The sequence below is a fragment of the Plecotus auritus genome (genome assembly GCF_963455305.1).
Source record: "Plecotus auritus genome assembly, chromosome: 7".
Classification (NCBI taxonomy): Eukaryota; Metazoa; Chordata; class Mammalia; order Chiroptera; family Vespertilionidae; genus Plecotus; species Plecotus auritus.
The window spans coordinates 152079629-152101880 of NC_137774.1; the positions used below are offsets into that span (position 1 = coordinate 152079629).

At 41.7% G+C, this 22252-nt stretch overlaps 1 protein-coding gene across 1 annotated transcript in view; it reads left to right on the forward strand.

Annotated features, from left to right (window-relative positions):
* The window catches only part of ADCY2 (adenylate cyclase 2), a 312377-nt gene that overhangs the window by 184391 nt on the left and 105734 nt on the right, over positions 1–22252 (forward strand). The window contains exon 5 of the mRNA XM_080681480.1: positions 20512–20660. Coding sequence (XP_080537606.1) covers positions 20512–20660 — 149 coding nt within the window. The remainder of the gene's footprint in view (positions 1–20511; positions 20661–22252) is intronic.

The following is a 22252-nucleotide window of genomic DNA, read 5'->3' on the forward strand; positions in this document are numbered from 1 at the left end:
CAGTGGGCCATCTTCCAGTCCCTCTCTCTCTGCTTCCATCATCACATCACTTTTCCTCTGTCTTTGAACTTGGCTCCCTCTTTTGAGTCATGTGATTATACTGGGCCCAACTGGATAATCAAGGATTATAACCTCACCCCAGAACTCTTATCTTCATCATATCTACAAAGTTCCTTTCTCCAAGCAAGTTATTCTTTTCACATGTTCTGGGGATTAGGATGTGGATATCTTAGGTAGACCATTATTAATTCTACCACACATGGCCTCATCACTTTTATGAATAACCATCATGAAAACATCTATGGTTTCTGCATTGGTGGGCCAATGAAATCCCATGTTGGGGTAGCAAATTAAGGGTCCCGGAATGGTGCTCATTAAGGGTCCCGGAATGGTGTGTGTGTGTGTGTGTGTGTGTGTGTGTGTGTGTGTGTTTAACACTAGGAAGGGCAAGGAAACAGATATATATATAGACAATTTAGGGCAGACAGTCTCCAGAGAACTGCAAAATGTAGCAGAAGACAGGAAGATATTATAGGACAGAAAACAAGGAAGAGAAATATAGAAAACATCTGACTGATGTGGCAACATAGTCAACTTTGTTTGAGGTGAGAAGGAACAAGGAAGTGTAGGTATAGAGCCCAGAGTTGGCGTGGCGTTTGAGGAACAGCTGACCGGATAGACTATGTTTCTGGTCAAATAGAGCATTTACAGGGACATGAAAGTTGTCTAAGTTTTGTTCTGCTGAGATGGCACCTCAGGCAGGAGTGGCTCCATTTTGGGCCAAGAAATTTATTTCAAAACTAACTTCTACAGGCTGCCCACAAACCTTGGCTCATGGCCCCTCCTCCAGCTTCAAAGCCAGCAGTGGGCCATCTTCCAGTCCCTCTCTCTCTGCTTCCATCATCACATCACTTTTCCTCTGTCTTTGAACTTGGCTCCCTCTTTTGAGTCATGTGATTATACTGGGCCCAACTGGATAATCAAGGATTATAACCTCACCCCAGAACTCTTATCTTCATCATATCTACAAAGTTCCTTTCTCCAAGCAAGTTATTCTTTTCACATGTTCTGGGGATTAGGATGTGGATATCTTAGGTAGACCATTATTAATTCTACCACACATGGCCTCATCACTTTTATGAATAACCATCAATCAAGTGGTAATATAAAAGTTGCTAGTCCAGCTCACACATACACCAAAAGCAAAAGAAAGAGATTGCAGATTTTAGGGATACAATGATGGAGTCAGAAAGATAATAGAACTCCTTAGGCTAGGATATAGTACTTTCCCAATCAAGCAAATGTTCAAATTTAATCACAGTAAGTCTTCTGGAAGCAAGGGGCCATTGGCAAAGATAACTCTCCCATTCCAAGGCAGAATCACAGCTGAGATTCCTTCCTCCAGCTGTTGTAAGTGCAGAGAACAGCTGCTGCCACCCTCCCCCTACCCCAGCGTCCAAGAAGCCTGGTCCCTCCCTTTCCTGCCCTCCCAGCAGACAAGATGCCTTTTTGCCTCCTGGTGCCCAGCCATCTAGCCGGCAGCCCTGAACCACAGCTGTAGGGCTTTCTGTTCTATTTTTAATTTGTTGTTCTGAGGCCATGGTTGTTTCAGTAGCATTTCACATGATTTGGAACGCATTTTGCATTAGGTCCAGAGAGCTTTGCCAAGAACGCTATTCCCTTACCTCCAAAAGCCACTCTGGTTGGACTTGTCTTCCCCAAGACCCCACTTACCTGGATGACCTTGCTCACTGATTACTCTTATAGACAGTGCTTCCTGGTTGTCAGGTCTGAGTAAAGAATCTCCAAGGAATGAAGATTTGGGGTTAAGGGCTTCTTAACAACAAAGAGGATAGAAAAGTTCTGAGTACTCTGCCATGGTCTTAAATTTAGCAAGAGAAGGAACATCATGAATCAGGAGGGTGATCACAGATTGTTCATACTTTCTTTTATTTGATGAGTGGTCTCCACGTGGACCTTGCTTCTTAGGTCTGCAGTGAAATTTAGGGCAACAGTTCAACAGATTCACATATTCAATTTGAATTAGCAAAATATAACCAAACAGTCTTTAGTGTATTAACATATCACACTGGATTAAGTAGATGTTAGAGGCCTAATCGAGTAATCCAAAAGAGTTAAAGTCTATGAATATGTCAATCTGTTCATCTCTTGATTTTTAGAATCACTAGCAGAATTACTAATGCTACTACTGATAGGCATCTATTAAATGGCTATAAAAGACAGAGTTATATACAGAACTTTTAGATTGATAAAGATGGAGCCTGAGGGCATGTGACAAGGGGTAGGGGAGCCTGGGGGAAGATCAATGTGGGGGGGGGGGGGAAGGAGCTATATGTACTACTATTTGTAATAAAAAAAAAGAAAAAAATACATTTTTTTAAAAAAAGATTGAGCCATGAAAAATAAAGACATGCTATATACCAGCACCAACCCATTGCCCAGGTTTTTCACGTGGCAGGAAACATTGTGGGCCTATGAAAGCACTTTCTGCAAAAGACCCCAGTGCTATCACCATTCACTCTGATGTTAGAGTTGGCTCATGCCCTTGGGTGCACTCCCTGTGTTTGGCATCCTGCCATTGCAGTGTCTCATTGTGGAGCTTCTAGACTAATGCCTGAGGTCTCCTGGTCCCCACCAGGAGACCTCAGGACTGTACCTTTTAACTGAGAACCTTTGAAAACATCTATGGTTTCTGCATTGGTGGGCCAATGAAATCCCATGTTGGGGTAGCAAATTAAGGGTCCCGGAATGGTGCTCATTTATGAGCCACTTTAAATTCTTGATTCTTAAACATTGGTTCTTCTGGAAGACCAGTGGCAACCTTCCATGGGACAAGGCCTAATCCAAGGCTGGTGGAAGGAACACAGTCAGAGCAGGCCCAAATACCGTGGGTCAGGATTCTGGCAACAGGGAGCTTGACACACCCTAAATATGATTTTGCATATCCCAGATCTCTTTTAGAAAGAGATTTGTGCTCCATGTGATCTTGGAACTCTTTAGTCTAAACTGAGAATTGCAGGGGTCAGGGAGGCATCTGAAGGAACTCAGCAAGTTGGGCTAGAGGGTGGTTTCCAAAGAGTGACTCTTTGGAGAAGCCTCTGTCTGGATCTCTGAGGTTTGAAATAGCCAGTCCATTCCATTGAGCTCCAGCTGCAAGCTTCCAGGTTTAATGTGCCAAAGCCCTATAAAGTAGAAATGGTTTTTCAAGGTAACACTAGCAGTTTCTGTTTATGGAAACCATCAAAATTGAGGTTATATGACCATTTGAAAAGAATCTTTTCATAAAGCTTCTAATAAAAACATTTAATGCCAACAGAATGGGGCAAAAGAGACATAGCCACAAATGGTTCAATCTGAAAAACAGATGAGTTTTATTTTTCCCTCACTGCTGAGTTGAAAAGTCATTTTTAAAATTCCACTTCAATTGTAAAGAACAATTTCTGCTCTCCAGTAAGATTTTTACTTTCAGAGGGGCGATAGCAAAGGTTCTCTTTTTAAGCCATTGAAAGGAGACACTCTGAGCCCAGGAGTACTGCCCTGCCATCTGTTCTTCTCTTCCTTTTGCTGCATTGAAATGTACCATGTGATGGCAGCTGTCTCCTGGATGTCCCAGGTGCCCATCTGAATGCCCTCCAAACTAGTTTCCCACATGGTGGCCAGTACTTTCTCTCCCACCAGGGTTGGCCTCTCACTTTGGAGACTCAGGGACCTGACTTGTCAGCACCCCAAGCATGTGCTCCACTCCTGTGAGGAATTTCATATGCACTGAGCATCAAAAGCAGAGAACAGATGAATATACGCCAAGAAATCCAACTGTCATTAAATAAGATACTCATATCTGCAGATCAGCTCATGCTCCATGTGTTGGAGGTCCAGTTATAGTTGTTTATTGTGCCTCAGGAGATAATAATGCATCAGAATGAGCAGATGAGAGGGGTGGCTGGGTCACAATGCTCCCTTGCTGCCTCCATCTCCTCTGTAGAGGCCACATGGTCTAGAGACTGTGGTCCTGAGCCTGCCTGGCCAGACAGAGACTATTCCCCACTTGCCTCTCCTAGTGCCCTCTTCCTTCTGCATCCGGGTTAGTTCTGACAAGACATTCTGCTGTGTATTATTCTTTAAGATATCTATTTGGGTTTATTTATGTTTGACTTGTAGTATAATTTTTAGAGAAAAATATTGTATCACCTTTTCTGGGTTCCAGGAGAGAAAGGAACCACCTCTCCATGTGCTCATGTGCCACCTACACATTAAAGGCTGCCTGAGAGGATAGCAACTGTGTTTATTTAGTGCCCACATCATGCCAGAAACATTTCATGTTTTTATCAGTAACTTCAATGAAAACATGCAGAGTGGGTGGAAATTTTTTATATTGTTAATGATGAAACTAAAATTCCGAATGCGAAGTCCAGGTTACACAGCAGTGTATAGGGATGGGGATTTTAGCCTGATTGTCTGGATTTACTTGCCTGACCATCTCCCCCACATCACAGATCTCAATGCTGGGGCTCACCCTGCCCCTCCTGGCTTCCTGCCCCATCCTCTCCCACTGTGCATCATGTTCACTGATTCCATTTCCTGGACTTGTCTTCCCTCCAGTGTCTCACTTGTACTTTGGAACAGAACCCTAGTAAAACAGCCAGCAGAGTCCATTACTAGGATCTGTTTCATGCCCAAACTCCTCTACCCAGACTTAGAACTCCTGCGGCAGGGTCTGTGTTGTAGGCACCTTTCCATCTGCAGAAGGTATGGTGTTTGACGAGATAATCAAGTGTATATCAAGAGATGTATAAGATCAACCAAAGGACTTATATGCATACATATAAGCCTAACCAATGGACACAGACACCAGGGGGGTGAGGGCATGAGTGGGGGGTGGAGGGGCAATGGAGGGATAAGGACACATATGTAATACCTTAATCAATAAAGAAAAAAATTTAAAAAGAGATGTATGGAAGGAGTAAAATACGAATGCCAGGATAAATAAAAGAACTGTTCAAATAAACTGTCTCCCAAGTTGTCCAAAGGGAAAAAGTTTAATTCTCAGATTCCTAGGCTTTTGCATTTCCCTAATGAGCAAAAGAGTAAACCCAAATTAAAAATGGTGTAATGGCAGGGATGATGTAGATGGCTGGGAAGGAAAGGCTTAAGCCCTCTCCATGATAGTCCTACCTTCCGGTTCTAATACGTACAAGCTATTTTGGCAAGAGTTCTTGATCCACTGTCAAACCACCCAGGAATACAAGTCCTAATGAGATCGCAGAGGAGAACCGGTGTTCTTGGTAACTGTTCATCTGCTTCCAAATCCAAAACATACTACTTTTTTCACTACTTCTCACTATTTACTGTGATTCATTAACTTTTCTTAATACCTTTAGCAAAATAATATCATCTTCTAAAATAATAAAATAACTTGCTAAAGTGTTGTTCAGGAAGAGAGAAACCATTGTCTTGATTGGAATGAACACATTCTATACTGATGTGGGTAGAGCAATAAAATGATGTCTTTGGTCCGGAATAATTTTGTGTTTTACTTTTCACTAACTAAAATTAACTAAATTTTGTATTACCTTAAAAAAAACTAAAGTATTCAATTGATGTAAAGGATATAAAAAGTGAAATCACTGCTTGCTTAACTTCCCTCCCTTCATTGTGAATGAAATGTTCTAAGTGTTGACCAGGTAGATGTGGGGCAGGTATCCTATGTAAGAGGGTGCTGTAAACCCAAGTAGATGGGACTAAGCTGATGTCTCAAAATAATACTTACTCTTTCAACATTTATTGAGTGCATATTATTGGCAAGACATTTGATAATATTTTTAAAAGAAGAAGTTATATAATCATTGTGTGACAAAATATGCATGTACTGAAGGGATTTACTGAAGGCCTATACTATTATACAGATGACATCAGGTATACAGGATGATACCTTGGTGATTAGTTTGAATTCTCCAGATTAAGAACTCCCTCTTTGCTTGTGCCATTTTTCAATAATTGTGCAACTTCTCTGGAGAAAAAGAGAGGAAAAATTAAATGTGTAATATCTCCCTAGTTTCCACAGAAACAGTTCTAATGAAAAATTGATAGAAATAAAATTAAATACTTTTAATAGCATATTGTGCTTTATATTTAAGTTATCTAAAACCATGGTGCAATAGCTAATTTTGTGTTAACTTGGCAAGACCATGGTACCCAGATATGTGGTTAAACACCAGTGTAGATTTTGTTGTGAAGATATTGTTAAGAGGTTAGCATTTTAATAGTAGACTTTCAGTATAGCAGATAATCCTCCATAATGTGAGTGAGCTTCATGCAATCAGTTGAAGACCTTAAGAGAAAAGACAGATGTCCCCCATGGAAGGGGAATCCTGCCAGCAGATTGCCTTCAAACTGAAGTTACAACTTAATTGCTTCCCTGGGCCTTCAGTCTCCTGGCCTTCCCTTTGGAATTAGGACTTGACAGCCCCCACATTCATGTGATCCAATTCCTTAAAATAAAGATGACAGATAGATAGATAGATAGATAGATAGATAGATACATGATGGATATAAATAAATGTAGATATAGAGATCTATGAAATTTATAGATAGAGATACACATATCTGTTGGTTCTGTTTTCTCTGGAAAAACTTGACTAATGCACACATTTGAAAGTAAACAAAGGTATTTTCTAATTGTAGAAAGAAAAGATATATGACATTGTGTTACAACTGAGAATTTCAGCAGCCAAAGCCCTTATTTTATTTCCCTGGAAGAAGCCAAGTGGTCTGAAATTCTGACCCAAGATGTGAACTGTGATGAGAGATATGATATTTATCAATGACCTGTTCAGTCTTTACTAATTCTGGAGAAGCCCAGAATCCACCACATCTCTACTAGTTTTCTAAAACATATTTAAATATATCTGAATCTAACTGCAACCCAGAATTTGGAGGCAGCGTAAAGAGACATCATGGGTCTCTACTAGTATTTGCTTGTGCCATTTTTCAGTGATTGTGCAAATAGTGTGTCATGATTTTTGTGGAATCACCTGAACTAGTGGTACTTCCTAAAGGGGAAATGACAGAGAATTAGAGGGAATAAACACAGGAAGAGCCAAAGGAATAAAACATAGCTGAGTCAAAACTAAGCCGTCCAAAAGCACTGCCACCTCCAGGTGATGTGAGGTTGGGTCATTTTCCATAATAACGTCTCTAATGCACAGGATCCTGTGGGAGTAGACAGTTAATGCACAGTGCCTGGCATATAGTAACTGCTGCAGACAGATTAAGTTGTTAGTATTGTTTTGTCATGTACTGAATGTCCTGGTTTTAAATACATTTAATTCAGAGCCTAGTACATGAAAAACATTGCATAGTTAACCTAAAAGCAGGCCCTGTACCCTATGGGATGTGTAGGAGACGGGGAAGAAGAGTCACATGGCACTTGGGAAGCTGTGGGCTTCCATCCCAGAGTAGCAGCTATCTGAACAACAGAGAGCCTCAATTTCCCTTGATTCGCATGAAAGATGAAGATGGTCCCCCATTCCACCTTTCTTAAGCACTCCTCTTCTTTCTAATCTGTTCTGTGTGTATCCTATGTAAGAGGGTGCTGTAAACCCAAGTAGATGGGACTAAGCTGATGTCTCAAAATAATACTTACTCTTTCAACATTTATTGAGTGCATATTATTGGCAAGACATTTGATAATATTTTTAAAAGAAGAAGTTATATAATCATTGTGTGACAAAATATGCATGTACTGAAGGGATTTACTGAAGGCCTATACTATTATACTGTCATTTAACATTATTAAGAAACAAAAGCATGCTTTATATACCAAGAATATATTTCTCAATGGTATATGAAATGTGTGCACATGCCTTCACATGTTCTAAAATGTGCTCCCTCTATTCCATAGAATAACTTCTCTAAGATTGGATTTAGTTCTTTATTGCTTGCTGATGAAATCAGCCCTCATGTGATTTTAATTATTTATCAAATAAGACCGAGAAATGATCAGCAAAGAAGGAACTTTGCTACCAGAAATGAAGTGATAATTAACACTAATTTTTCAACTATTAACAGCATAGCTATTCTTATTTTAAACCCCATATTGTAGCACCTTGATTTCTAAGTCAAACATTGGAAAACACTTTGATTCATCTGGTTTTTGATAGAATGACATTATTTTAAAATTTGCTATGTGTTAAGAAGTATTGGTGAAAATGGAAGAAAAAGCTAAGGCATTTTATATTTTGTTCTTTATTTTGCATATTTTACTGCTGCTTATTGTGGCTATTTCCCAAGCATAGAATGTTGCAGAGCAAAACACAGTAAAAATGCATGTATTCAGTGGTTTTCCCCCTTAATGATCCACTCACGGAAGGTGATGCTCGAGTGGGCATGGAGTATTCAAGAAGAAAATGGAGGAGGATTTATGTTTAGTATGAATTACACAACTGAGGACTAGTTCTCTTCATCAAAGAGCTGCCTTGAATACGTTGTATTGTTCACTGTGTGTTCAGTGGAGACATCCGTGACAGCGTGTGAATCAAGCTAATTGTAAGTCTTACTTGGTTATGAAAAAAAGATGACATGTGCGTTCTTCTAAATTAAGTCTTTCTCACACAAATTACTGGTTGCCACTGTAAATCAAGCAACATGCATTATGAATTCTGACTGCTGGAGTATTAGCTATTGAGTGAGGAAATGAGATACTTTGTTTGCAGCTAAACGCAAGTTGACTTTTACTTTATCTAAAAGTAAGTGTTATAGAACGATTGCTTCACCAGCTTCTAGAGCTAGCAGACTGGGATGGTTAGTCCAGGGCCAGGCCTTTCATTCGAGGATGAGGAAAATGAGGCCCAGAGAGGTCAGAGGTGGCCTGAGGTCTCATTCCAAGTAATGACCTGCTCAGGCTTGAATTTCAACCTTCTGGTTTGTGTGCAGTGGTCTTGCTGGCCCGCCATCATTCTGAATCATGATGCCAAACAGCCACCTCCAAGCCACCAGCCATGGAAACCCAGGATGTGACTAGACCCTTGCACAAGTCAGTACCATCAAGACATGATGAGCTGGAGGAGCTGGGATTTGCTCCCAGACTTGTGATAATCCAAAACCATGTTCTGAGCCACTGCACCCTCCTCCTCAGCTGACAACTCAGTAATAACTTGGAAATTATTATTTTCCAAGAAGATCCATTTGATGGCTTTTATTATAGAGCCCAGCATGTTAAATAACAGATGAGAGACAGATTCTGGAAATCATAATAACAATGCCCTTTGGAGGAAGGATATGCCTTTACTTCGGTTGTCAGTGACACTTGCAATGTGTCTACAGTATCCTTAAGTGTGGTTTTCCATAGAACTTTCTCTACACCAGGAGTCACCCAACTACAGCCCCAGGGCCAAGTCTGGCCCACCATCTGTTTCTGTACAGCCTCCTGAGCTAAGAATGTTTGTTTCTTTTCCCATTGTTAAGTTGAAAAATCAAAAGAGAAATAATATTTCATGAAAATTATATAAAATTAAAGTTTCAGTTGCCACAAATAAAGTATTGGCACACAGCCACTCCCATTCATTTGCTCCTGGTCTATGGCTGGTTTCCTAGTAGGATGGCAGAATTGAGTAACTGTGACAGAGATGGTATAGTGCACAAAGCCTGGGCTATTCATTTCCTGGCCCTTTGCAGAAAGAGTTTGCCCAGCCCTGCTGGAGGCTCTGTGTCCTGTGCTGGTCCCTCCCAATGGTGTAACTCCACTTATTGACTGTGAGGCTACAAGACCCTAGAATCCCACAGCTCCCCAGAGGAAATGGCTCCTTGGAACTGTGAGCCTCTGAGCTGTCCAGCAGCCTCTCCTGGTGCATAGTTTAGATAGACAGGGACTGAAGGCAACAATGCATGGGGCAGGACAATTAGAGGAGAGATAGGCGAACATTTAAGGAGCCTTGAGGGTATTTGAACAAGTGAGCCACTGGTGATGAAGAAGCAGAGGGGAGAAGCCTGCACAAGGCAGGGCAGGAAAAAGTCAGCTCATGAGTCTGCAGCAGCCTGTGGATTGCCTGCCTCCTTCTCTGCCCTGTAGACGAAGATTCTATTTGGGGTAAATTGTATCCCCACAAATGCATATGTTGAGGCTCTAGCCCACAGTATCCAGAATGGGACAATATTAGAGATGCAGCATTTAAAGAGGGATTTAAGTTAGAAGAGATCAGTAAGCTGGGTGCTAATTTAATCTGACTGGTGTTCTTGTAAAAGGAGACTAGGACACACAGAGGAAAGGCCATGTGAAGACGACACAGGGGAAAGAAGCCATCTACAAGCCAAGGAGAGAGGGCCTACGGATGTTTTTTAACCCTTGGCTCCTCCATGCCTGTGGAACCAGGAATGCTGGAAGCGGCTCTCGCTTAGTTTGCATCTGATGGAGACAGTCATTTTTGAATCGGAGGTAGGCTTGTTTCTCACTGTGACTAATAGAAATTGGGACGTGGTGCTGTGTGAATTCCGGAGCCCAGGCCTTATGAGACCCTGCAGATCCCCTCTCAACTTTTGGGGACTGCTGCCTTGAGATTGCCATTAGGAAGCCAGTTCTGCCTGAGGGAGGCATGAATGGCCACGTGGAGGAGACCAGGGCTCAGCCACCTGCCAGCAGCTACTGCCAGACGGACGTGTAACTGGGGCCACATTGGGCCTTCCAGCCAGGCCACCCCCCTCCAGGTGAATGCATTCAGGTGACTGGCCCACAGCAAAACCAGCAAAGGAACCACCCAGCCGATCCACAGAATCATGAGTGTTCTGAACCACTGGGGATGTGTTTGCAGCAATAAAGTCCTGAAACATTCCTAATCCAAGCCAGGCCTGAGCTCAAGTCAGCATGTGCCCAGGAGCTGGTGAGAATAATGTGCTACTTTCTTTAGAAATCATTGCGTCGGATTCAGATACCAGGCTTTCCTGTGTCAGTTTAGAGCTCTTAAAAATCTGCTTACTATTTAATAAATATTTTTATTGGTATGACAAAGTTGAGAATTCCCAAGCTTATATATGCTGATGTAGTTATTTCAATTAATCAATAAGTATTTTTTTAATGCAGTGTGGCCATGGTGTTCACTCCCATACTGATCCCAGTTTCTGCTTCTTGGCAGAAACTGTGCCCTCTTTTCACTTTGGCAGGGCTGCAGCTCATAACTTATTCATTCATTCCCTCTTCACTCCTTCACACCACATCCTGGGCTGTGCGCCTTCCATTAGGCCCAGGGCTCGAGTCAGTGACAGGAGGAGCCTGCACCAACGTGATTTACATGAACACTTGGATTTGTACCTGCAGAATAATGAAGAGGAGGGTGACAGTTCTTCAGCTCTAGAACGATCAGATATCAGAAAACCTTTAAGAAAAAATATATAAAGGAATGTAAAGGCCCTTTATTCACTACAGTTGCCCTAGAAATCCATACATGCATGCCTACTTAATGCATATTGTGACAAAATTCAAAGATAACTATTTATATATCTACTAGTGGCCCGGTGCACCCTCTCCAATCTGGGACCCCCTCGGGGGATATCCCACAGGGATCGGGCCTAAACTGGCAGACATCCCTCTCGCAATCCAGGACCACTGGATCCTAACCGTTCATCTGCCTGCCTGCCTGATCGCCCCTAACCACTATGCCTGCCAACCTGATCACCCCTACTGCCCCCCCTTCCAGTCTGATCACCCTAACTGCCCCCCTTTTTGGCCTGATCACCCCCAATTTCCCTCCCCCGCCGGCCTGCTTGCCCCCAACTGCCCCCCCCCACCAGCCTGACCACCCCCAATTGCCCTCCTCTCCTGGCCTGATCACCCCTAACCGCCTCTGCCTCGGCCCTGCCACCATGGCTTTGTCCGGAAGGTCTCCCAGAAGGTCTCCCAGTCTACTTAGCATATTACCCTTTTATTAGTATAGATATCTATAGTACATAGATATCTGTAGATATAGATATTATATATTCCACACATATATAATATATACATATATTTATTATGTATATTCTTCCATCATTTCTTTTACTGGAGAAAAATCACAGGTTTTTAGAAGTTACCAATAAAATAATTTTTTAAAGTATTTTATTTCTGCTGCCACACTCGAGGATGTCTTCCCATTTCCTCCTGATACCTAACAGAATGGAAGATACCTGGAAGTGGAACAGGCAGCAGAAATATACTCAGACACCTCCCAGGCCCCAGGGAGGACACTGGGAGCCAAAGAAGTTAGTACATGATTTACCCACTGTCCACTCAGTGAGTGGCAGAGCAAGGCCAGAATGTTCTCCTGGTTTATCAATCAAGCTTTTAAATGAGCTGCCCAGTGGAAATCTTATTCAAAGTGTAATGAGGCACTAGCCACACATTCAAGTGTTTCTTCCTGTATTCACTGGACAGATTTATTGGGTATCTTTCTTCTCTGTGCCAGGTTCTGTATCCCATACCCAGAACATAATGTTGAGGAAGGCACAGCCTGGGCACACTGGCACCTACAACCTTGAGCAGAAAGGAAACAGATGGTTTCAGTAGAGTTTGAGGGTGACAGTGGGTGCTAAAACCGCACTCAGGACCTAACCCCGTTGGGATGGGAAGGCAATGCAGGACAGCTGTCAGGAGGAAGTGACGGAGGAGGCAGTATGTGTTTAGAAGTTTAAGGAAGAATTGGTGGGACAGCCTTAGGGAAGGAAGGTGAGCATGGGTGGGAACAGTATGATGGAGCCAGCAGTCCAGGTCCAAGGGTAGCAGGCTTTCCAGCGAGGGAGTGAGCACAGTGCCCAGCTGGGGCTCCATATGATTCAGAAGAGCTGGGTCACGGGCTCAGGAGGAGGGCAGCAAAGTAAAGGAGGTGGAGTTCACAGGAGTAATTCATATTTTGTAACATACTGGCAAGCTTCACATTTGTCAGCAGAAGCAGTCAGCTGGGACTGACCTGATTTGGCTACTTCACCTTTTAGAAAGACCTCTGCTGCAGAAAAGGAAGGGTGAGCAAGGGGGATGGACAGCAGGTAGGAAGTCCATTAGGAAGCGATCCATCATCAGAGGGTGGCACAGGTGGCCAAGCCCAGGGTAGTGGCAGTAGGTTGGGAGAAGGTGCAATTTCCTAGCGTGAGGGACAGGAACTGCTGCTTCACTGGATGGGGGATGGTAAGAGGGAAAGAGCAGTCAAGGATGAGAGCAGGTGGCAGCTGCAGGTCGACTTTTAACTGGATTTAGGTTGGGAGGAAAGGGGCAGCTCTGGGAGGGACATTGATGGTTTCCTTTTGGAAATGCTGCATTGCTCGCTCTGCATGGGACAGAGACCACTGCTTGTTTGTTTTTCCAATGTTTACTCTCTTCTTCTATAGTAAGAGGATCTTCTTAGCTGGGCACATGTCCCAGCATCCTTAGAGGTGAGAATATCCTTGTGACCTCTGGCCAATGTCAGGTGAGCAGAAGTCACGGTGCACTTCTGAGAGATGCCCTAACTAATTGTGCTCTTTTATTCTGGAAAACTAGCGGCAAGAGAGTGGTTAAAATGATGGACCACATGTAGCTGTTCAGTGCATGACTTACCTAAGGATAATTCGTTTAACTTGCACACACACAAGCATGCCTATGTGCTCTCTGCAAGCCAATCAGAGCTCAGTCCACAGCCTGCTAGTTTGCTTCCACTGGACTTAACATTTTCACAGGTCATAAGAACTTACATGCTCAGAGTAAATAAATGAGTTAGGAAATACACCAAATCAAGGCTTCCTTCTATATTATGTGAATGATTAAACTTGAGTTAATCATTTGTAACTTGCAATAAAATCTGTTAGAAGGTTTTTTTTTAATTATAGAAGCTCCAAGTCATGACTTACTTATTTTTATAGGTAGAGGAGCATATGAGATACTGAACAAGAATTACATTTTTTAACTATTTTGGTATGATTCTCTCAAAAGCAGACGTATTAGTGGAATTTAGATGGGTGAATCCCTGGAAGAATATCTGCAGTCTGATTACCAAGAAGGTGTTTTTCAAAAGCAAAGATAAAGCTTTGAAAATACTTCGTGCCAACAATATTAACTCAATCAGGTGTGCAACAAGTTTACAGTCTGGCAAACTTTGGCAGACAGGAACCTTTGTACTTGAGTGTGAGCCATGGTCATCTCATTTGAGTTACTTTTTAAAAAATATATTTTTATTATTTATTTTAGAGAGGGAGAGAGGGATAGAAACATCAATGATGAAAATCTTTGATTGGCTGCCTTCTGCATGCCCCACACTGGGGATTGAGCCTACAATCCCAGGCATATGCCCTGACCAGGAATTGAATCATGACTTGCTTCATAGGTCGACACTCAACCACTGAGCCACACCAACTGGATTCATTTGAGTTACTTTTACTAAAATTCTAGGAATGTGATGGCCCTTGAGCTTTCTGTTGTGCTGATTTTGCTATACAGTTTGCTGCTTGCATCCTTACTTTTTATCTGAGAGAGTTCAGGACGTTGTTTGATTAGCAGAATGAGAATGAGTGCTGTTCTGCCAATTCCCTTTTCTCATGTATTATTCTTTCCCTGGAAAGTTGATGTCATGCAGAAATGATGGGTCCCTCTCGCCCTATCAACCACATCGGTGCCCATGGGGACAATTAGTGTTTGAAGGCAGGCACAATATTTGACCGGTGTTACCTGTGGGATATTGTGTCTTTGGAGGCTCTGCTCTGGAGGCTGGCATCTGGCATGTCAGGTGTCAGGACAGATAAGCAGAGCTTTAAAGTTCACCTCCACACTGCAGTGTCCTTGGATCACCCCACCCCTGCCCGCCAGTATTCAGCTTCACATTCCCAGCGATGTAAATGCCCACTTCAGGACTCAGTCATGTGCTCAGGAGAGAAATGTCACTGAGTTTCTTTTAGAAATCGCCTCAGTTCACCCCTTCTCAGATAAAGCCTTGTGATATTGCCTGTGATTCGAACTGTGCCCCAGTGGTGCCCTGAGAGACCCTGTCAGGGGTTTGGACAGGATGGGTGGGAAGAGGCTGAGGTCTGCTGACAGTGGGAGCTGTGAGACTCGCCCGAAGAGCAGTTTTGCTCTGCGGTTCAAGTGTCTCAGTTTAGCATAGTTAGGAAAAAGGACCATTATCCCTACCAAAAAAGTTTAGAAGTTTCAATTTATCATCATCTATCACTCTGGACATAATTTATAATTGGACTTGATTAGCCCATTGTTCTCTAATGTCTCTTAACTGCAGAGTCATCAAAGATGAGTGATAATTTCATTCTTTCACCTTCTATTAATGATTTACTTTCTAAAGGCATTCCTGTCATCTCATTGAGCTTATACACTGAGTGGCCAGATTATTATGATCTCTGAACGCATAATAATCTGGCCACTCAGTGTATATCCTATATAATAAAAGGCTAATATGCAAATTGTCCCCTCAACCAGGAGTTCGACCAGCAGGCAGGCCAGCCAACCGCCCATGTCCCCTCCCCCTGGCCAGGCTGACTGGACACCACCCATGCATGAATTCATGCACCGGGCCTCTAATATATACTGAGTGGCCAGATTATTATGCATTCAGAGATCATAATAATCTGGCCACTCAGTGTAAATCAGAGTAAGTGGAAAGAGCCAACAGTGGCTGTGAAATCCGAAGACACACAGTGTCTACCTAGTGTCTACCATCCCACTTTTCCCTATCTGAGCTACTCCTATACCTATTTTTTGCCAAAAATATTTGAATTTAAATGAAACTGTATGTGACCAGGGTTTGTAAAATGAGAAAACAATATATGCATGCAGTGAAAGGACTCAATCTTTTGTAAAAGGGAATAGTGATTGGTTGAAATGCATATTGGTTTTAACTTGCACAAAGCACTCCGGTTTTCCTAGACTATAAAATAAACAAGCTGACTTTCACTACGCATGCCTACATTGGCCATTAATATGGCGCACCAAACTCTTAGCCATCCTTCTTTATCCTCCTCCCACTCATGGAAGCCACTCTTCAAGAAGATGAACTCAGTCTTCTTTGTCAAGATCCCAGTGGTCTCTCCTTACCCACAATCCTTCTTACAGTCTTGGCATCATGTTCGGATCTGAACACTTGGGTTCTTTCCTCTGTGTCACTAATTATTTGACTCCAAAAGAGTGAGAGTTGCCCTGGCCAGTTTCTCAGTGGTTAGAGCATCAGCCTGCGGACTGAAGGGTCCTGGGTTCGATTCTGGTCAAGGGCACCTACCTCGGTTGCAAGCTCCGTCTCTGGCCAGGTTGGGGTGCATGTGGGAGGCAACCAATTGATGTGTCTCTCTCACATTGATGTTTCTCTCTCTCTCTCTGTCTCTCCCCCTCCCTTTCATTCTCTCTAAGAAATCAATGGGAAAATACTCTCGGTTGAGAATTAACAACAAAAAAAAGGAGAGAGAGATAACATCTAAAAAGGGCCTCTTGTGGTTCCATAAAATGCTACGTACTTACACAGACATGGAGACCTTCAACTCACCAGGGTCAATGGATGTATTTTTTAGACAAACAAATTGGGACTCAAAGGCCAGAGTGATTTGGTGGAGGTTTTCTAGATGGTGGCAGAGAATGGGCAGGAACCCACATCTCCCATTTCAGTGCTATTTCTACCACAAAGTGCTGCTGCTCTCCATCATCCATAAATATGATGACTTAATCTTTTATAAAAGTCAAAGAAAGATAAAGCAAGCCCTTCCAAATAATAAGAGTATTCAGTGCCTTCTGATTGAGAGATGAGAAGCAAGATTTCTGAGGAGGGACCTGAGAGAAACAAACTAAATGTTATAACGGGAAACAGCATTAGCAGTTGTCCCTAGAACTTACGTTTGGGGACATGCTGGTGATGGAGGTTGGTGCCAAGGGAGATGCTTGTTCTCTGAGACCTGCAGACATGAAGCTGGCTGCAGCAGGAGATATGAGAGGCGTTGACATATTTTCATGTTCCTGGCAGGTATTTTCTAAGTGCAGCATTTTCAGGTTTGATTCTGAATGGACACCTGGTATTTTCATACTGCAAGACAGTATTGAAGGACATCATCTGTTTCCTCAGCACCACAGGTAACCCAGTGGCTGCTCTGGGACCTGGCGTCTGTCCATTCTGATAGCTACTTTCTATTGGAAGGAGAAACATTTATAACAATATGCCTTCTGTTCATTGCATTGGTTTGATATCCTGATGTAATTGAATTGCATTTAAAATAAGAACTAAATAGAAATTTTGAAGGAGAAAAAAAAGCTTAAATTCTTATGGAAGGAGCATGTCACTGTCATCCTGCCTTTTGTAAAGTGGGTTTAAATATTTATTATATGCATGGTTTATTGAAGGGATAAGACGGAATATGCATTACTGAATCTTAGTTCAAAATTTAAATAGAAGTCTTCTTTGCTTAAATTGGATTTTTCTTTCCACCAATATAACCACGAAAATAGCATATAAATATAAAGTTATAATATCTGCTCTGTTTTATATTAAAAACACTTCTGAGCTCAGTGTGTCCTGAACTTGGATCGATAGTACATTGAAAAGTACTAACTCAGTAGCTCTTTTATGAGGCATAATTGAAAAGAACAAATTCTAGGAAAACTATTGCTAATGAATAATAATTACAGGTTTAATAAAGGGATGTGTTGAAATGGAACCTTCAGACCAAGGCCAAGTTATTCATCAGATAACCTTTGAATATGCCAGAATTAGCCAAATTCTCTGTAATTATACAATCTTTTCTAGCAAGAGAAAGAAGTAATGGTATGCATCAATCAGTCTAATGACAACTTGATTTTCCAAAAGTCCCCTTAAGGAAGGCTTCCAATGTACTTGGAGAGGTAATGTAGCTAGGTCATATCTGGTATGGAAAGCACTTAGGTTTGTATATTATTTTCAGATAATTTGGCAGCTCACACAGCTAAATTAACAAAAAGCTAAAATGTTAACGGGAATATTAACCTTGTCAGATTATGAATTGAGTCAAAATTTATCATATGTGCCAACATATTGGGCTTTTCTTTCAAAGTATAACATTTTATAAGAGTAGAAAGACAAATTTAAAAGTGTCTTGACTCACCACATTTGAGTGTAGGCTCCTATTTGAGGCTCGCCCCATTGTCCAAGGCTGTGATCACCGAGCGGACACGTACTGACCCCATCACACAGATTCTGTTCATGAGCTCTATAAGAGGTCTCACAGTCCGCCAGTGCACCAGAATCGCATGGTAATGGGGAACTTTGGGTTCTTATATTTCTCTGGTTGGCTGTTAGCAAAATCTTTCTTCCAGTCTAAATTCACACGGATTCATGAACACTTTTAGAAAGGAAAATATATTTTTCAAGTTAGCTTTAAAAAAAAAAAAAAACAGCCAGTCATCCATCTACATTTTGGTGTAAAACATCATAATTTACATTTGGTCATTAAATGATGCTACAGCCAGGGAAAAGAATTACTGTATTCAATTCTTCTTTTTTGTTCATTGAATCTGTCTTTGGAAGTTGGCATATTCTTAATAGAGAATCCAGGAGGAAGAGAGAAGAAATTTCTTTGTTAGGTTTACTCCAAGAAGACCCTAAGAGAAGGCTCTGAGTTTAGTCACTAGGTTGGGCAGTGGTTTCAGGTAGGAGAGTGAGGGAGGTAGGTCAGCTATTAAAAGGGGCTGCTGGTGGCAACAGGGGCTCAGTACTACTAGAGACCCTTGGGAAAGTGCGTAATATGCTCAGATTTCCCCAAGGAGGGTGATGGGTGCAGAAGGTGGGGACAGTTCCATCAAATTACTTTCTTATTGGTTGGGACACAGGAAACCAGATTTATAAAAGAACAGGCTGCAAGCGACCTCTAAGGAAGGCATAGGGAATGTGGGTAGGACACTGACAACATTGACTACAAGAAGCATAAGTACAAATGAATGTAAATGTTGGGAAAGTCTACTGGTTGCTTTAAATTCAACAGAAGATTGCACTGAATCTTCATGCACACACAGGTTATTGTCATAAAATAGCAAAGTAGAACTAAGTCAGCTGAGCATTGTGGCCTGGTGCATTTTATTTTCCTTAGCCCTGGACTCATCTGTCACCCATCCGAAAGAGGACAAAATTGGTTTTAATCTAGTTAAGCTGATTGTCAGACATCTCTATAAACACACAAAATCCTCTGGGATTTCTAAATAGATAGGCTAGGTCCAGATTCATAATCTGCTGTGTTCTACATGCTAACATTCCTTATCACCGTTTTAGAAGTTAACACATTTATATACAGTGTCTATTTGCTTTGATAATGACAGAGATTTGATGGCATCTCAGAGCAACGGAAGAAGGATCAATACTCAGTTATGCCAGTTCATGGAGAACTGAGGTCTCTCTACAGGCACCTACTCTGTCTTCTGTTGACTTTGCATCTAACTTTATCTGGAGCAGGCTGGGATGGGCTTTGATAAGAGTCATCCCTTCTCCATCAAGATGCACTCCTGGACTACCCTCTGCCCTTCAGGGGTAGTTCCCAACAGCCACCTAAGTGATGTGTATAGGAGATGGACCCCTGGCCCTGTAAACCTGGGAGCAAAGCCCAGTTTCCCCTCAGCCCCTACTCTCTCACCACTTTGTTCATAAACATACACAAAAGAGAGAGGGGGGGGGGGAAGATGGAGACATTATTTCATTCAAAAATGTTTACCAACATGGAATACCATAATCAATATTAAGTCTATAATACTTGAAGAACATGGTGTTTTCTACAGTAGATTAACATTTAAAATACTCTAGGATTAATATAAACTTTCAAAAAAAGGTTGCCCATCTGTAATACTTTTCCTTGAAGAAAATGGAAAAGTACGACTCTAAATAAGTACATATTAAAATAAGTATAATATTGCATGCTACTGTGTATTGAATTTACTGAATTTAGAACCAAACATACAAGAAAAGCTCATAGCAGCTTTTTGCCTTCCACCAGTAGTTTTTTATAGAGGACATTTTACAGAAGCTAATATTCCTGATATTCTGTCTTTATAATAGTTCAAAATCACTAAAGGAGATTGAATGTTCATCAAAGAGGAAATGAAATAGTTGAAAATATTTATCTTATTTAGGAAATGTGGAGTATTGGTTGACTTTCTAAAGTGCAATAAAGCACCTTATCTCTCATAAGGGCAAGCCAGCAAAAATGAGTGTTTTCTATCTTAAACAAATCACTGGTTTCTGGCATTCTAAACTTATTTCTGCTTTACTACATTAGAATCAAAATGGATAAATAATATCCTTGGGGAAATAACTTTGCCTTCCTTTTTTTCTCCACACTGAAGAACACATGATTATAATTCAATAAATAAAACAACACACGCTGACCTTAAACATTTTGATTTTTTTCAACATGTAGTCCTAGAATCTGTATTTTTAACTCATTGAAAATAGTCCTCGAATTGGCTGTGCTACAACTCAGTGATGTTTTTGAATATTACTTGGATGCTCCCTTAGTTATTTGAACTCTCAGTCTTCCTTCCGCACCTTGTTTCAGGAGCGGCTCCTGCTGTCCCTGCTGCCAGCTCACATAGCCATGGAAATGAAAGCTGAGATTATCCAGAGGCTCCAGGGCCCCAAAGCCGGCCAGATGGAAAACACAAACAACTTTCACAACCTGTATGTCAAGCGCCACACCAACGTCAGGTATACTGCTCTGTTCTTTCTCAGCAAGTCCGGGGAGCCTGTTCGCTGCAGCGGGGACGTTTTTAACTGGAAACCCACATCTTGCAATAGCATGTCTCCTTTGCAATCGTTAAACCTTGGCATGTAGGATAGTTACCCCTTCATCCACCCTTGTGCTGCCTCTTGGGGCCTTCATGTTAAGAAAATAGGATCCTCTACTTTATTGTGTTGTCTCTCTTAGCCCTGATTTGTATGCTGACCATCACAAAAGGGGGATAGATGGACAGTGGTCCTTATTCTGGGAAATCCATGGTCTGAGCTCATGTTCCCGGGGGCCTAGGACACTCAGCCTTGCAGGGAGATTGGAGGACCAGTTAGTGGGCTCTCAGCACAAGGACGAGTTCTCACAGTGGGCTTGGCAGACAGGTCTCAGAGAAGCCAGCACTTTCAGGATTGAAGGGTTTCTGGAGTGTGGTCAACCAGTGACCAACATCCCAGGAGACTGATGCACAGCTTAATTATAGTCGAAGTTACTGCTTTTCAAAGTCTGGCGCAGTCATGTCTCCTCGGAAGCCATTCCTGGAATCACAGTCCCTGGAATCAGATGGGATTGGGGTCAGGAAGGAGAACCCTGTGGGGCGGCTTGTTCTCATGCATGTATTTGGTCTCATTCATTATGTTTTGATGTTAATACTTCAGCTGTCAGAGTTACCCACTACCCTGTTCAATAGTTCAATAATAACAACTACAAACAACCAAAATTTGTTGAGCATTGACTAGAATTGGGATAATTGGGATCAACCTGTTCTGCCCCAAGTCCAGACTCTTTCCAATGCATGATGCTGCCTTCTGGTGTGGTTGCTTCTGGTGTGGTCAGGGATTTTAAAACTCATTAATAAGAAATAAATTTAATTGCAAAATAAATGCATTGCTGAAACAAATCTCTTTGACAACAGATTTTAGAAAAGGTGCATAGAGCTAGTGATATACATAAGAAATGCCTATTGAGAAGGAGATAATAGAAAAATGGTTGCATATTAAGTAAGAACTGTGAAAGCACCTTTGGATATATGAAGAATCAGGAGTGGTTTTTTCTTTTTAAGTCCCACCATTTGGGGAGATAAATTAAAAATTAAAGAACATTTACACATGTTTAGGAGTAAAATTATTTAAAATAGTATCTTCCGGTTTTTAAGTGTCTTACATACATAACTAAAGAAAAAAATTGCATTATCTGACAATGTATATTATACTAGAATTAACCTCTTCCAACCTTGACTGTCTGAGAGTCAGCAATGTCCCTCCCATTTCAGGAAATATTTTAAGTCACATATCAGCTATTCAAAACATGTGAAGATAAATGCAACTATATCTAACCAGGATCACAGAATATCTGTAAGTAGTTATGACACAATGCAGGAACCAACAGACCTATAAAAATGACTAAAGATAACCACCAGCTTCAGGTTTCTCCTGCTATTAGTTGCCAGTTTCTTTGTAATGAATTTCCCCAAAACAAAAATAAATATTGTCTCCCAGTTTCTATGGGTGGGAATTTGGGAGCATCGTAGCCGGGCAGTCATTAGTTGTTGGTCATTTCTGCGGGACCCCAC